The sequence below is a fragment of the Gorilla gorilla genome, chromosome 12 (genome assembly GCF_029281585.2).
Source record: "Gorilla gorilla gorilla isolate KB3781 chromosome 12, NHGRI_mGorGor1-v2.1_pri, whole genome shotgun sequence".
Classification (NCBI taxonomy): domain Eukaryota; kingdom Metazoa; phylum Chordata; class Mammalia; order Primates; family Hominidae; genus Gorilla; species Gorilla gorilla.
Window position 1 is genome coordinate 128,617,030 of NC_073236.2, and position 15,531 is coordinate 128,632,560.

The 15,531-nt window shown below is 35.9% G+C and overlaps 1 protein-coding gene across 3 annotated transcripts in view; it reads left to right on the top strand.

Annotated features, from left to right (window-relative positions):
- Positions 1–15,531, top strand: part of ROCK2 (Rho associated coiled-coil containing protein kinase 2) — a 167,500-nt gene that overhangs the window by 43,852 nt on the left and 108,117 nt on the right. For all 3 annotated transcript variants that reach the window (XM_055377492.2, XM_031007925.3, XM_055377493.2), the window contains exons 2-3: positions 13,666–13,747; positions 14,764–14,864. In XM_055377492.2, coding sequence (XP_055233467.1) covers positions 14,799–14,864 — 66 coding nt within the window. In that variant the 5' untranslated portion in view covers positions 13,666–13,747; positions 14,764–14,798. The remainder of the gene's footprint in view (positions 1–13,665; positions 13,748–14,763; positions 14,865–15,531) is intronic.

Genomic DNA, 15,531 nt, shown 5'->3' on the forward strand with positions numbered 1-15,531 from the left:
GGCGTTTCACTCTTGTTGCCCAGGCTGGAGTGCAATGGCGTGATCTTGGCCCACTGCAACCTCTACCTCCCAGGTTCAAGCGATTCTCCTCCCTCAGCCTCCCAAGTAGCTGAAATTACAGGCGCCTGCCACCACGCTTGGCTAATTTTTTGTATTTTTAGTAGAGATGGGGTTTCACCATGTAGGCCAGGCTAGTCTCAAACCCCTGACATCAGGTGATCTGCCTGCCTCGGCCTCCTAAAGTGCTGGGATTACAGCCATGAGCCACCGCGCCCAGCAGAGTAGGTAAGATTTGAATGAGAAGATGCCTAATTTAATTTTGGTTATGTTGATACCAAGATGCTGGCTATTTACACAACAGTTTTTTGAGTATATACACTATGCCTGGAATATAGAAAATAAGTTTTTACCTTTAAGGAAGATAAAAAATTCCTTACCTTTAAGGAATTTATGACCTCCAAAGTTTTAATCTTGTATCCCATCATTGAAAAATTTTTGAGAATATCTCCAAATATATTTTATTTATAATTTGTATACATGGACTATAGTATTAAAACATGTAAATTACAAAATATACATAAAAGAGGAGTTTTTAAAGTATAATTTTATAAACATAAGATTTTTATAAATATTACTTTATTAATGGTACAAACTTTTTCTTTCCCCACTAAATGACATATGCTTTATTGCTTTTTACAATTTTTGTTTAATGTTGTTGCAGTGATTTGAAGATTAGGTTCTAAGTTCAGTTTATTTTGCTACCAGGTTTTGAGAACTATCATAAGTTTTTTTTCCTCCTGAAATTTCACAAGGAGGTATAGATACAAATGGAAGAAGCATAATACGTTAGTAGCTGTAGTTACTAAATCACAATACTCACTTTCTAATTCTGCTCACCAATGATACAACTTTTTTTTTTTGCACCTTAGTAGATCATTTTACACTCTCATTGAGTAGGTCCACTCAACTTAGGAGACTTCTTGGGTCTTTTGGGTATCTGGTGGATACTTGGAAATAAGGGTACTGGATCACAGTGTACTATTTTGTAGAAATAGGGTTATTAAGCCTACAAGATGGTTCAAATAATAAAGTCTAGATTTTTGTTGACTTTATTGCCTTTCCATTTTGAGTGTAAGAAAAATTATGGCTATTTGTCGCAATTTAGGTTGTGTCTTTGAGTAATTTTGTATTTCTTTTAAACCATAGTTGCTGGCCGGGTGTGGTGGCTCATGCCTGTAATCCCAGCACTTTGGGAGGCCAAGGCAGGTGGATCACCTGAGGTCTGGAATTCGAGACCAGCCTAGTCAACATGGTGAAAACCCATCTCTACTAAAAGTACAAAAATAAGCCAGGCGTGGTGGCGGGTGCCTGTAATCCCAGCTAGTTGGGAGGCTGAGGCAGGAGAATCTCTTGAACCTGGGAGGGCGGAGATTGCATTGAGCTGAGATCACGTCATTGCACTCTAGCCTGGGCAACAAGAGCGAAACTCCGTCTCAGAAAACCCCCAAAAAACCATAGCTGCTAATGTGTATCTAAATTGGTTGATAAATTATTATTCCTACTTAAGGTGCTGTTATTGCCAGAAATGAAGGAGCAATATGCAGATTTATGGATGAAATGGTCTAGTTGGTAATTAGCCTTTAGAAACTGTAGATTTACCTATTAGTTATCAAATTGTTTCATCAATGGGACCTTTTCTCTGACAAATAAGGATTTATAGGCTACCAAAATATGAAATAGACCCCAAAAACTGTGAATTAGATTCGCTTTCCGAGACTTGCTCATCATTCTTTATAGGGGAGGGCACATACAGTGGACAAAAGAGAGACAGGACAGATATTTAAAAGGTTGTTAAAATGTTTTCTGATTTTTAAAAAGTGTTTACTTAAAAAAGTTTCCTGAGAGGTATGAAAGAACTGTTGCCTCCTGGGTAAGGATGAGTTGTGCCTTGCTTCTCTGGTTTCTGTTGAGAAGAACATTTTTACTTTTCCATGAAAATTAGGTTGGCTACTCGTTCTGCATAGTTACAAATGTAGTTAGAAGAAGAAAAGAGAAGCGTGCGTCCTTTAAAACAACCATCAACAACTATTTTCTTCTTGCTGTGTTCTTTCATGGTTCTTAGTGGTAGTTATATGAATAGCAGAAAGACCTGCTCCTGGTTGCAGCTTCTGCCTCTGCTGTAATCCCTAAGTGGCTCTGCCTCAAAACACTTCTCCATTTTTTTTTTCTAGTGGGACTTTTACAAGAATTGAATGAGCAAGTGACTTTCTTTTGCACATAGTATGCACTCAGTAAATGTTAATTTCCTAATGTGATCTGTGGGCACACATTTTTGCCCTTTGATTTTTCATGTGAACTTGGTTTTTTATAAAAGTACTTGGTTGTGCCTTAAAAAGTTCATTGTTCAGATTTGATTAATATTTGACTGGAAAATTGAAGATGATGTCTGTGGGTACAATGATTTGATCTTGGGATATTTCCAGTGATTTTTTTTTTTTTTTGAGATGGAGTCTTGCTCTGTCGCCCAGGCTGGAGTGCAGTGGTGCAATCTCGGCTCACTGCAACCTCCGCCTCCCAGGTTCAAGCGATTCTCCTGCCTCAGCCTCCTGAGTAGCTGGGATTACAGGTGCGTGCCACCACACCTGGCTAATTTTTGTATTTTTTTTTAGTAGAGACAGGGTTTAGCCATGTTGGTCAGGCTGGCCTCGAACTCCTGACTTCATGATCTGCCCGCCTGGGTCTCCCAAAGTGCTGTGATTACAGGTGTGAGCCACCGTGCCCGGCTTCCAGTGATTTTTTAATGTGGAATATAAAATGAGATTTTTAAATCTCTGTAGTTTTAAAACATATTTATAATAACTATAGTGATATATCAAATTCTGACAATAGGGAAAGATAGTTTTGTGTTTGAAATTCCTTTAATTCCATCTCAGATTCTCCAGCAGGGCAGCTCTCCTCTTCTCACTCAAAATTGCTGACTTGTTTTTAAGGGTTATGAGAAACATCTTTTGGAAGATGGGATCCAAAGTATAAAGTCGTGTGACTTCTCATAACCTGCTCCCTCCCAGCACTTTGAACACAAATAAGCTTTGAAAGTGTTTGGAGGATAAGTCTCTGTAATAAAAAGTTTTCATTGAAATGTAGCAGACTTGAGGATGAGTTTCCTACTCATATGTCCTCCCTGATTGAGAAGATACAATATATTAGAAAAGGTATGTGAAAATGTCTAAGCACAATGATGGCAAACAGGTTTTAAAGTTCATTTGCCCCTGTGTGTGGGTTTTTTTTTTTTTTTTTTTTTTTTTTGAGATGGAGTCTCACTCTGTTGCTCAGGCTGGAGTGGAGTGGCACGATCTTGGCTCACTGCAGCCTCTGCCTCCCAGGCTCAAGTGATGCTCCTGCCTCAGCCTCCCAAGTAGCTGGGACTATAGGCTAGCACCACCATGCCCGGCTAATTTTTGTATTTTTAGTGGAGATAGGGTTTCACAATGTTGGTCAGGCTGGTCTCGAACTCCTGACCTCAGGTAATTTGCCTGCCACGGCCTCCCAAAGTGTTGGGATTACAGGCCACTGTGCCTGGCCTCCTGTGCTATTTTTATGTTGTCAGTAAGTTCATTATTATCCAATGCATCCAAAACATTCTTTGTAAATATATGTCTATATACACCCTCACAGAAAAGTATGTGTATTGTATATATACAGCTTGATAAATTTTTACAATCTGAGAACCCATATAATCAGCAGCTAGGTCAAGAAACAGAATTTTCCAGAATGTCCCCTTATCCTGACCTTCTAATCACCACCCCACCTATGTTTTTCATGAAATTTTTATTTTTGTGTACAAGTTTTTAACAGTTTTAGGGAAATTACATTTGCTTTTAATTACCTAATGTATGTTTAAACATCATTCATTAGAAAGAAATGGGATATTTTGAACACTTCTATCAGAAACTTGAAAAAATTTTGTTCATAAAGGTACTCAGAGAGCTCTGTGTCCTCCACATGGCTGACCTAATATAATGTGGTAATAGCCACAAAAAGGTAAAATACTTAGCATATAGACTTAACAACATGTATTTAGAATAGATGTGTTTATCACTTTGCTGAAAGAAATAGATGGAGAGACCTACCTTGTTCTTGGATGGGAAAAAAAAGTTAGTTTTTCTCAAATTAATCTATTAATCCCTGTTAAGATCCCAGTTCAGAGAAGAGAGAGAAAAAAAAAACAACATATGACTTATAGGAGGCGGCGAATAGTGAAATGCATTGGGATTTAAAATAGCATCTGTTTTAGTAGAGATATGGAGCTATAGATAATAAATGAGTAATGTTTTAAAAGGTCTAAATGTATTAAGACTGTCTTCTGTAATACCTTAGATCTTGTTTACTTAGATTTGCTATATTTTATTATGAGTTATTAATACAAATTTCACCACAAAAAACTTAGGAAAAGAATAAAATCATATAATTTCATCATGGTATGATAGTTATTGTATTTTTTGCTTTCCATTCAAAAATTTCATATACATATTTCCCTTAAGTAGAATTATTATACATTTAATTTTTATTCTGCACTTTTTAAACATTAATTTTTTAAAAATACTAATTCCTACCTAGTCTTTGTAACAACTATTTTTAATGATTGGTTAATATAACTTTGACAAGCTTTAGTAAAATTTACTTAGTTTTTCTGTTCCAGATTTTTAGGTTGCTTTGAGTTTCTTGCTATTATAAATAATGTTGCTCCAAGCACTTTTGTGTTATATCTAATCTTTCCCAGATTTTAACTGTCTTAAATAAAATGTTAAGCTGTATAAACTTAAAATAAGACTGAAAATTACTTGGGAGTGAAAGAGCTTTTAAAATTGATTAAAACATAAGTACATTCCTAACAAAAGGAGTTACAGTGACTAGTACCTAACCTTTGTTTCATTTGGCATCACAAACAGTCTTCCATTAGTTGTCACACTAGCCCTGAGACTTAGATGTTGTATTGCATAGATGTCAAAACTTCTTGTTACAAATAAAAAGGTTCTGTTTATTTAATTGACAATTGACTAGAAACAGGCTGGGAAGACTGTTTCTTGTCATTAAGTGTGAATATGACCAAATTGTTTTACCTTCTAATAAACAAAACTTTATCTGTTTGTTGTATCTTTTCAAAATTTAAGAAATACTGGAATAGCTCTATATTCAGAGTAGCTTAGCTATCTATCTACTTAACTGTATATCCACAAATATTTTACAGACAAATGTTGCTTTGTAATTTAGTTGGCCATTGTCATCTCCAGCATTCTTAGTTACTAGATAGACTTTATAGGAAAAGTTGTTCCTCCACCATCTTGCCCCTTCAGCTCCAAAATGTCCATGAAGTGTAGGTTATTCTGTTTTGAGGCCCTTTGTTTTCTCTCTCTCTCTCTCTCTTTTTTTTGTTTTTTTGAGATGGAATCTCGCTCTGTCACCCAGGCTGGAGTGCAGTGGCGCAGTCTCGGCTCACTGCAAGCTCCGCCTCTTGGGTTTAAGTGATTGTCCTGCCTCGGCTTTCCAAGTAGCTGGGATTACAGGCGTGTACCACCACGCCTGGCTAATCTTTGCATTTTTAGTAGAGACGGGGTTTCACCATGTTGGCCAGGCAGGTGTCAAACTCCTGACCTCAGGTGATCCACCCTCCTTGGCCTCCCAAATAGTTGGGATTACAGGCGTGAGCCACCATGCCAGGCCTTCTCTTAAGGTAGTCTGGTCTTCCCTGGAGTATCTGTAATGGAGCACTATATAAACAGATCTTGCCATCAGTGTATTTAAAGTACTGCTGCTGAACGATATTATGAATATCAAAATATTGAAGCCATATAATTATTCTGTGTACTATGAGCACCAAATAGGAAAATTAATAAAACATAAAACCAGCAGGCCTTTTGGGGGTATTTTTCTTGTATGTATGTGTTATATCCTGGATGAGATTTTTTTTTTTTTTGCCCTAAAGTCTGTCTATGATATTTAACTGTACAAGTTTCAAATATGGAAAATACTTTTTAAAAAGTCTAACTTGCCTACAATCAGAATAACAACTCTAATTTTATCTGGCCAGTAGTTTCTCAGTTGAATACCAATATTAAGAATAGGATTCAGTCAGATGATGCATTACTTTTTCTAATATTTTATAATAGAGAGGTGTGTAAATTGCCTGTTTTCTGTTTTATAGGGAGTTTCAGGTAACATTGTATGTAATTTTTGAGGAGAGAACCTTTTTTTAATAGAGGAAAAGATAAAATTGTTGATTTATAAACCATAAGAAATCTAGTAATGCAGGCTAGGCACAGTGGCTCACACCTGTAATCCTAGCACTTTGGGAGGCCAAGGCGGGTGGATCACCTGAGTTCAGGAGTTCGAGACCAACCTGGGCAACATGATGAAACCCCGTCTCTACTAAAAATACAAAAAAGTAGCCGGGCATAGTGGTATGCGCCTGTAGTCCCAGCTCCTCTGGAGGCTGAGACACAAGAATCACATGAGGTAGAGGAGGAGGTGGAGGTGGAGGTTGCGGTGAGCTGACATCATGGCACTGCACTCCAGCCTGGGCGACAGAGCAAGGCTCTGTCTCAAAAAAGAAAAATAGTAATACAAATATAATTTGATCTTAATTTTATTCATGTGTTTCTAAACAGTATGTTACGTTATGTATTACATAAATAAAATAATAAAACAATGCATTACATTATGAATGTAATTTGATTCATATCTTCCCATCAACTTAATATTTTAGAAGAAAAAAATTAGAATTTAATTTAAAAAATACCAATAATTATTCAAAGCAGCACTGGGCCCAATACCAACCCTAATGCTTCTAAGCTGTGCGGTTCTGGGAAATGGTTTAAGTTCTCCAAGCCAAATTTCAACTAAAAAATATGGCGATATTAAGACCATATAATTAACACCATATAATTCCACCATATAATTAACACCATATAATTAACACCATATAATTCCACAGTCTGTTAGGAAAATTAAATAAGGAGATGTTATATAAAGTATTTGGCATCATGTCTATCCAAGAACTCTGCAATAGCAGCTGCTTTATTATCAGCACAGAGCACTATCACCATTAGAACAATTACCAACTTTACATTTAATTCTTCTAAAACCTTGATCAAATCAATAATGTGATTTTTTGCTCTTTCCTTTCTTTCCTTTCTTGTCTTTTCTCTCTCTCTCTCTCTCTCTCTTTCTTTTTTTTAAATTTTTTTTTGAGACGGGAGTCTCACTCTGTCACCCAGGCTGGAGTGCAGTGGCGCCATCTCGGCTCACTGCAAGCTCCACCTCCCGGGTTCACGCCATTCTCCTGCCTCAGCCTTCCAAGTAGCTGGGACTACAGGTGCCTGCCACCACGCCTGGCTAATTTTTTGTATTTTTAGTAGAGACGAGTTTCACTGTGTTAGCCAGGATGGTCTCGATCTCCTGACCTCACGATCCTCCCGCCTCGGCCTCCCAGAGTGCTGGGATTACAGGTGTGAGCCACCGCGCCTGGCCCGTACATTCTTTTACAATCAGAATATGCTATCGTTAATGCCTCTCTCATTGTAAAGGTTCATTCTCTTTTTAGGACCACGGCTGAGGTTAGGGTGAAGCCATTCAGGCACTTGGAACAAAATTTGAGGGAGAACCCTAAAAAGCCACAGTAATCAAGATATTTTAATGTAATATTTTAAAAATTAATGCAAAGACTCACTATGAACAGAATATCAAACTCAAAATTTTAAAGAAAGGCAAAATCAGAAAGAGTACTGTGCCAAGCCATATTGGCATGTGAGGCAAAAAGGAAAAATTAATAATACTGGTCCTATCTTGCCATGCTGAACCATGTTAGAGCCTGAGGCTCAAGGAAAAGTCATAAAAACATTCCTATTGCTCCTGTCTTTTGCCCTAGGAAAGTTTCTTTCCCTATGCCAGGCCTTGCTTTAACTATTTAAATAGCCAATTTTTAAAGAACTGCTCACCAGAGTGATTTTATAGGCTATGAACTCTTTTTTACAAATGAGGGCCCTAGAAATTGGGTGAAATTACTTGTGTAGGGTCACACAATTTTATCTTTTCCTCTATTAATTTTTTCTCCTCAAAGTTACTGCTAACCTCTGAGTTGCTAAATTCTCAGTCCTCAATTAAGTTGACTTACCCGTCCTCAATTTAAGTTGCCACTAAATGGCAGAACCGTGATGATGTAACCCAGGTTTGTTAACTTCTAGACTTCCTTTACTTTATTATCTCTTTATAAAACACATCTGTGTATTTGTTGGCTCATTACCCTGAGACTGGGTAATTTATAAAGAAAGAGGTTTAACTGACTCACAGTTCCCTAGGCTGTACAGGAAGCATGGCTGGAGAGGCCTCAGGAAACTTATAATCATGACAGAAAGCAAGGGGAAGCAGGCATATCTTACATGGCTGGGAAAGGAGGAAGAGGGAGAAGGGGGAGGTGCTACACACTTCTAAACCAGATCTCCTGAGTACTCACTCACTATCATAACAACAGGGAAAAGTCTTACCCTGTGATCCAATCACCTCCCACCAAGCCCCTCCTCCAACATTGGGGATTACAGTTTGACATGAGATTTGGACAGGGACACAAAAATCCAAACCATATCAACTATTTTAGTTGTGTATTTGTGTTTGGAGTTGAAATAGCAAACAGAGGAAATGTGTTACAAATTCATTTAAATAACATTTCCTGGTCACTAATCTGTACAGCAGATACACAGAAATATGCTTCCTATGCTCTGTAACTAACTGTTTCTTTGGTTGTCTTGACTTTAAAACTTGTTTGTTATTTAGTATTCTTTTAGAGGAATAACTTTACTAATCAAGTTTATTATTTTATTAACTTTTAAGTTCAATATTGTTTATAAGAGCATCATAAAATTTTAATTCTGTTACATATAAGCTATTCTGGCTTGGACACATTTTTTAACCTCTTTAAGCTTCAGTTTCTGTGCCTACTAATGTAGGTATGACAATAGTATTAACTTATATGCTGTGAGGAATAAAATGTTAAATGCATGTATAGTGCTTTGCACAATGCATGGTGCAAAGTAATCAAGAAAGGTCCCTGTTAATAATATATGCTGTATTAACCTGTATAATATAGTTAAAGTTTTTGGTAGGTAGGCTGTAAAGAATAAGACATAATTTGTGGTCATGCTGAATGCTAGGTATTATTTACAGTCTATGAATATGGACTTTTTTTTTAATACAGTATTTAAAATAGTAGTACTAAGAAAGTCGTGAACAGTGATTTAGAAATAATAAACTTGTAATCCAAATAGCCTTTAGGAAAGTTACTGCTAACCTCTGAGTTACTAAATTCACAGTCCTCAATAAGATTGATTTACCAGTCAGATTAACTATCATTAGTCTATCATTTGTCTATCATTCTGTCCCTCTTTCTGCAGTCTTCATCTGGCTTCTAAGATGCCATGATGGTCTTGATTTCCCTCCTCAAAAAAATGGTTGTTCCTTTTTAGTCCCCTCTTCTCCCTTGTTTCTTAATATTGATGCATCCCAGGGCTCTGTACTTGATTCTTTTCTGTTTATCTATAATCATTCCTCTGGTGATCTTACCCAGTTTTATAGCTTTAAATACTACATATGTGCTGACAACTCATAAATGTATAAAATTTTCAGCTAAAGGATAATTTGTGCCTCATTTAGCAATTGAAATTCCTAAGAGGGTATCTCCGTCATATTGCTTATCAATTTAGACTTTCCAGGTTGGCAAAGTATTTCCAATCTCCTTTTATTTTTATTTTTTGAAGCATTTTATTTGGATGTTTAACAACAATTAGATTTTTTTTTTTTTTTTCTTTTAAGACAGAGTCTTGGTCTGTCGCTCAGGCTGGAGTGCAGTGGCGCGATCCTCCGCTGACTGCAACTTCCGCCCCCTGGGTTCAAGCGATTCTCCTGTCTCAGCCTCTCGAGTAGCTGGGATCACAGGCTTGCGCCACCACACGCTTCTAATTTTTGTATTTTTGGTAGAGATGGGGTTTCAACCGTGTTAGCCAGGATGGTCTTGAACTCATGGCCTCAGGCGATGCGCCCGCCTCGGCCTCCCAAAGTGCTGGGATTACAGGCATGAGCCACTGCACCTGGCCAACAACAATAAGATACTAAGAAGCAGTGTACAGTGAAAGTGAAATCAAGTTCAATACTTCATTTCTTGACAACTGAAGTATAAAAAGCTCTGTGTTCAGGAAAAGTTAGAAAAATAGACCATTTTATGTATATGTATTTTTTCCCTCATAATAATTATAGTAGGGGAAACTGGGTGTTGGCTTATACATGTTTTTTTAAAAAATACAGTAGGATAACACATTTTTCTCCCTGCCTTTCTCTCATGCTTTTTGCATATAGACAAGCTAAGTTAGTTTCTGCATTGGAGCTAATTCACGTTTCTCAGCTGGTAACCTTAGAGATGTAACTGGGCTAGCCGGGGGCATAGACCAAGGCTTGATTGAAAGCTGTGTCTGACCTATCTAGTGATGCAGATTCATATGAAACTTGGGCAATAAGATGTTGTTGTTGTTTTTCCCTCCAGTGTCTTATTTTAGGAGTGGGGATTTTCACCCCGGGTACTGATTTTCTAGTAATCAGTCTGGTTTTAATTCCTCACCTCATTTAGGCCCTTTTAATGATCAGTCATTGATCTTGCTGCTTTCTGACCTGAAATCCAATAGACCTCTGTGACTTTTAGCGCGTACCCATTGCTTGGCATTTTTCTTTCTGGTCAGTTATTGGTGGTAGTGTTTTGTTTAGTCTCAGTGGGGCTATCATTTTCAAATGTTCTCCTGTCATTTCTGTACGGTTGGAAACAGGCAGATTGTTTTCTTCATTGCTTTAAAATTTTGGTTGTAGTCTTTTCCTGAATTTATTTGTATTTCTTTTTAACATTTCTTTATCTCAGTTTTAGTATCATTTTTTAAAAAATGAGATGGGGTCTTGCTGTGTTGCCCAGGCTGCTCTTGAACTCCTGGGCTCAAGCAGTCCTCCCACTTCAGCCTCCCGAGTAGCTGGGATTACAGGGGTGTGCCACTGTGTCTGGTTTAGGGTCACTTAAAGAAAATAATCACAGTTGAAATCACTGACACTTAAAACAAAACTTATGAAGGTTTATTTGAAACTGCATAACAAGGAAGGTCACAGACGTAGGCTTTCAATCACGTCCTGAGCTAACTCAGCTTGCCCAGTGACTGGATCTCAGTATTAATTTCATATACTTAAAACACTGGTATCTGAAAACAATTCAGAATTTTTTTCTTAAAAGGTGATACTAAGTAGAATAAATTTTGATCGTAAAAATTATAAACATAGAGGCCTCAAGTAAGAATGTAAGTTTATAAATGTATATGTTATCAACCTACATTAAATATCATAGTATCATTAAAAATTGATGCTACATAAAAATAAATTAATAGTGCCTAATTGCGATAGTGTTTGGTCTTTAAAAAATGGTTTTATAAGCAAGATGGTTGAGTTGAGCAAATGTTCAGATGCTCCAAATGCTGAAAAAGCTCTCTGACCCTATTCTACTGGGGAATCTTATGGGAAAATATTTATAAACTTTCCAGATTAGTTAATCTTCACATAATCCCATCTCTTGGAGAGAACTTTTGGGGAAGATAGGGGGGAGCAAGGATTTCATTCTTTTATTCATGTCAAGTTGTAGTGTTGCTTCAAAGAAAGGCTTCTCTTGTCTTATGTGTAAATGGAGATTTTAATGCAGAGTTACTTTTATTTCAGTATGAAGTGTTAATATTCTGTTTGAAAAATCTCTGAGGAAGATTTACTGTTGGAATAGAAGCCTTTTCCTTGTCAGTTTATATTTTTCTTCTTTTTCTTCTCGTGGAGGTAAATGGAGGCATGGAAGAATGCTTTCCATATGAATATACTTTTCTTTGATTTGAAATTGTAATACAGAGTATAAGTCTAGATACATCTAAAATATGATTCAGATTTTACATTTTAAACTTATTGAAATATCAAAATTATACTAATAAAGATACATTGATGTGGTACTTAAAAATAGCCTAATATGCTCAAATGTTAGAATCCTTGAAAAGTAGTCCAGCTGTTTTGGAGGAGTGTGTGTGTGATGTTGTTTATGTGTATGTGTGTGGGAGGGTATGTCTCAATGTGTGAATTTAACAATCCCAGCTTACCTGGAAGTTGGATTTTTTAAAATGTATTTTTTTCTTTTGGTTGAAGAGAATCAAGATTGCTTTGTATCTGTATTAGATATCAGTGGGATATAAATCATTTTGTTATTAAAAATGTTAATAGTTTACTCTTAACACCTTTGCCCCTTTCTATTATTAAATAATATTTTCATAAAGTGTTAACATTTTTTAGTGAATGAAAATTAAAAATATGAACTATAACTGAGTGGCAAGCATAGTATGTACAGTTATTCTAGGATTAGTAGATTAATTACCTTTCTAAAGAAAAATTTTTTTTCAGAGGCAGGGTGTCACTGTGTTGCCCACATTGGTCTGGAACTCCTGGGCTCAAGTGATCCTCCTGCCTTAGCCTCCCAAGTAGCTGGGATTACAGGTGTGTGCTGCCACACCCACCTGGATTACCTTTCTAAATTTTGTGTGTAATTTTCCCCATGTTTTTCCCCTATCCAAGTCCCCTAAAGGTTTATTTTTATTGCTGTTTCGTTTTCTGCAATCCTCTAGCTTCCCTGTTTACCCTCCCAGGCTCCCATTGTTTCTTTTAGCAGGGTGTCAGTCTGAGACTAGAGGGATGAGTTAAGTCTATTGGACCTCCTAAGATTTGGGTTGTATGCTGCTACTGTCGTTTCCTAACATCATGACCCTGAGGAAATCAAAGTCATGTAATTTCTCTGTGCCTTAATTTGTTTCTTCATCTTTAAATTGAGGATGTTTCCTCCTACCTTCCACAGAGTTACTTGGCGTTGAGACAATGTATGTGATAGTGTTTTAGAAATCCTGCTACCTTCACAAGCATTTCCATTGAGTAATCTGAGACTTAGTTACTTTCTGGTGAGTTTTTTTCACCTCCACCATTATGTGTATATAGTTTTTTTCTGTTTTAATGCATGTTCACTGTAGAAAATATGGGAAATACAGAAATGTAAAGAAAAAATAGAAATCCAGACAATGCATCATCCTTTTGTTGTTATTTTAAGAGGAAATTTAGTTTTGAGACTGAGCTCCCAGAGGGTAAGGATGGTGTTATTTATTTTTGGATTTTCTCTTCTTAATCTGCACTAGGCACAACATTAATGCAGGTTTAATGAGAGGGAACTTAGTGTAGCTGTATTTCTTGAAGTCAAAACCTGATGAAATTTGGCCATTTGAAGAGAGAAAAGAAGACATCTGTCTAGCAAAAATAATAATAGATACATATTTTGAAATTACATTTTTCCATTGGCTGAAAGAACACAGGAAAACATAATAGGGGCAGTCCTAATATTCTCTGACAGAGGTTAGGAAACCAGTTAAAGCTGTTGGATGTGGAACTTATGGACACTATCATATCAAAGTGGGTTGGCATTTTCCTGGTGAAAATGACATAAATAAAATTAAAAGACTTTTTTAAATGAATGCTTGGAAATTGTAAAAACTGTCTTTTCCTCTTTTTATTTCTTAACAGGATGGCTTAAATTCCTTGGTCCTTGATTTAGATTTTCCTGCTTTGAGGAAAAACAAGAACATAGATAATTTCTTAAATAGATGTAAGTATGTTTAAACTTCATATTTGATCTTATAACTGTACTTTTGATAAGAGATTTTTGTTTGGTTATTATCAGCCTATAAATTTATTAATTTAATCAACTTATTTATTAAACTTAAATCTTTTGCTTACCATTTGATTTATTCAAAAATTGTTACTTTTATTTTTAAAGCAATTGCAGAACCGAATTACAATATGCAAAGCAGATAAAGTTCTAAATTTTGAAATACATTATAAGACTATTTTAGGACAAGTTATTTATAGCAGTTTGAAGAGAAGTTTTAAATTAATATTTACAATTCCAAGACTTAATATTGCCCAGAGAATTAATAAGCTTTATACTTCTGTAATTGTGGACATTTCAGACTAGTTAATAATAAATAATGTGATAACTATTACTACCGTATGTGTGGTAACCCTTAATCTTTGCCATTATTAATGTTGCAATGCAGAAGTAAGTGAAATTGAATTCCAAGAATAAGAAATTCTCAAAACAATTAATGTATACTTTGTATCATCACAGTAAGCTCTTTACTTTGAAATTGGCAGAGACTGAGGTATTTTCCCAGTTAAACAATCTTATCTATAGTTACTATTTATATAGTATGATTACCACTTTTCAGAGAAGTAGGCCATCAAAATTCATTACTAAGATTAGCCTTGCAAGTAATTTCATGGCAACTTTCTGCCATGATTCAGAGTGCACACCAGGATTGCTTGGGTCATCACTGTGTCAGCTATCATCTAACTTGCTAAGCAACAGAATCAGAAACAGAATAGCTGTAACTGCTACTTTTTGGCAGTCAGTGGTGTTCATTTATATGTGTTAATAAACCATAGAGAGTTTTGGTTCTTTAAGTTTAATGTATATCTTAGATTTTTAACTAACAGCCTTTAAAAACTGGCAAGTTTAGCTAAAAACTGTCTTTTCTTGAAACAAAAATATATTTATAAATATGTTGATTATTTAAAAATATAAATATGATTGATATAAGTATGGTGATCTTTTTATGGTAGATGAGAAAATTGTGAAAAAAATCAGAGGTCTACAGATGAAGGCAGAAGACTATGATGTTGTAAAAGTTATTGGAAGAGGTGCTTTTGGTGAAGTGCAGTTGGTAAGAAAGTGTTTTGTTCTTATTGTTCTCTATGACATCATGGTTTTGTGAAGCATTATCAATAGCAGCTGAGTAGATCTAATTTCTATGCCCACCCATGCCAGAAGGTGGCTTTGTGATCTTGGTCAGTGTCCTCATCTATAAAAGGAAGCCTTTGTTGTCTACTCTGGGTCTCTTCCAGCTCTGAAACACATTGTAGAAAATAAGGCCAATATAGCTTCACATGTGATCTGCCTAGCAGTTACTATTCCACCAGAACTGTTGTATTTTTATTTAGAATGTTCAGATTAAAAACATCTGCTTAAGGAACTGAGATTTATTTTGATGTATAAGAAACCTAACAGATAAATTTTAATAACTGAAATTAAATCTGAAATTTATTTTCGTAGGCCATAGTGGTACCAATTGGAATTATAAGAAATGTTGACAATAACTATTACCTTCATATTATTGGCTTAGGAACTCTTCCTAATCTCGTATTCCTGTTTTCATCACCTGAGTATATGAAACTCCTCTATTATTGTCCTTATAGTTAAATTAGAGTCAAATTCTCTTCTTCACACTACAGCGTTTACCCCTCTTGATGGAGCACTAAGAAAAGTAGTGATCATTATAAGCCAGCATGGATTTTGTTAAGAACAAGTCATGATAGACTTTTTTTTTCCTT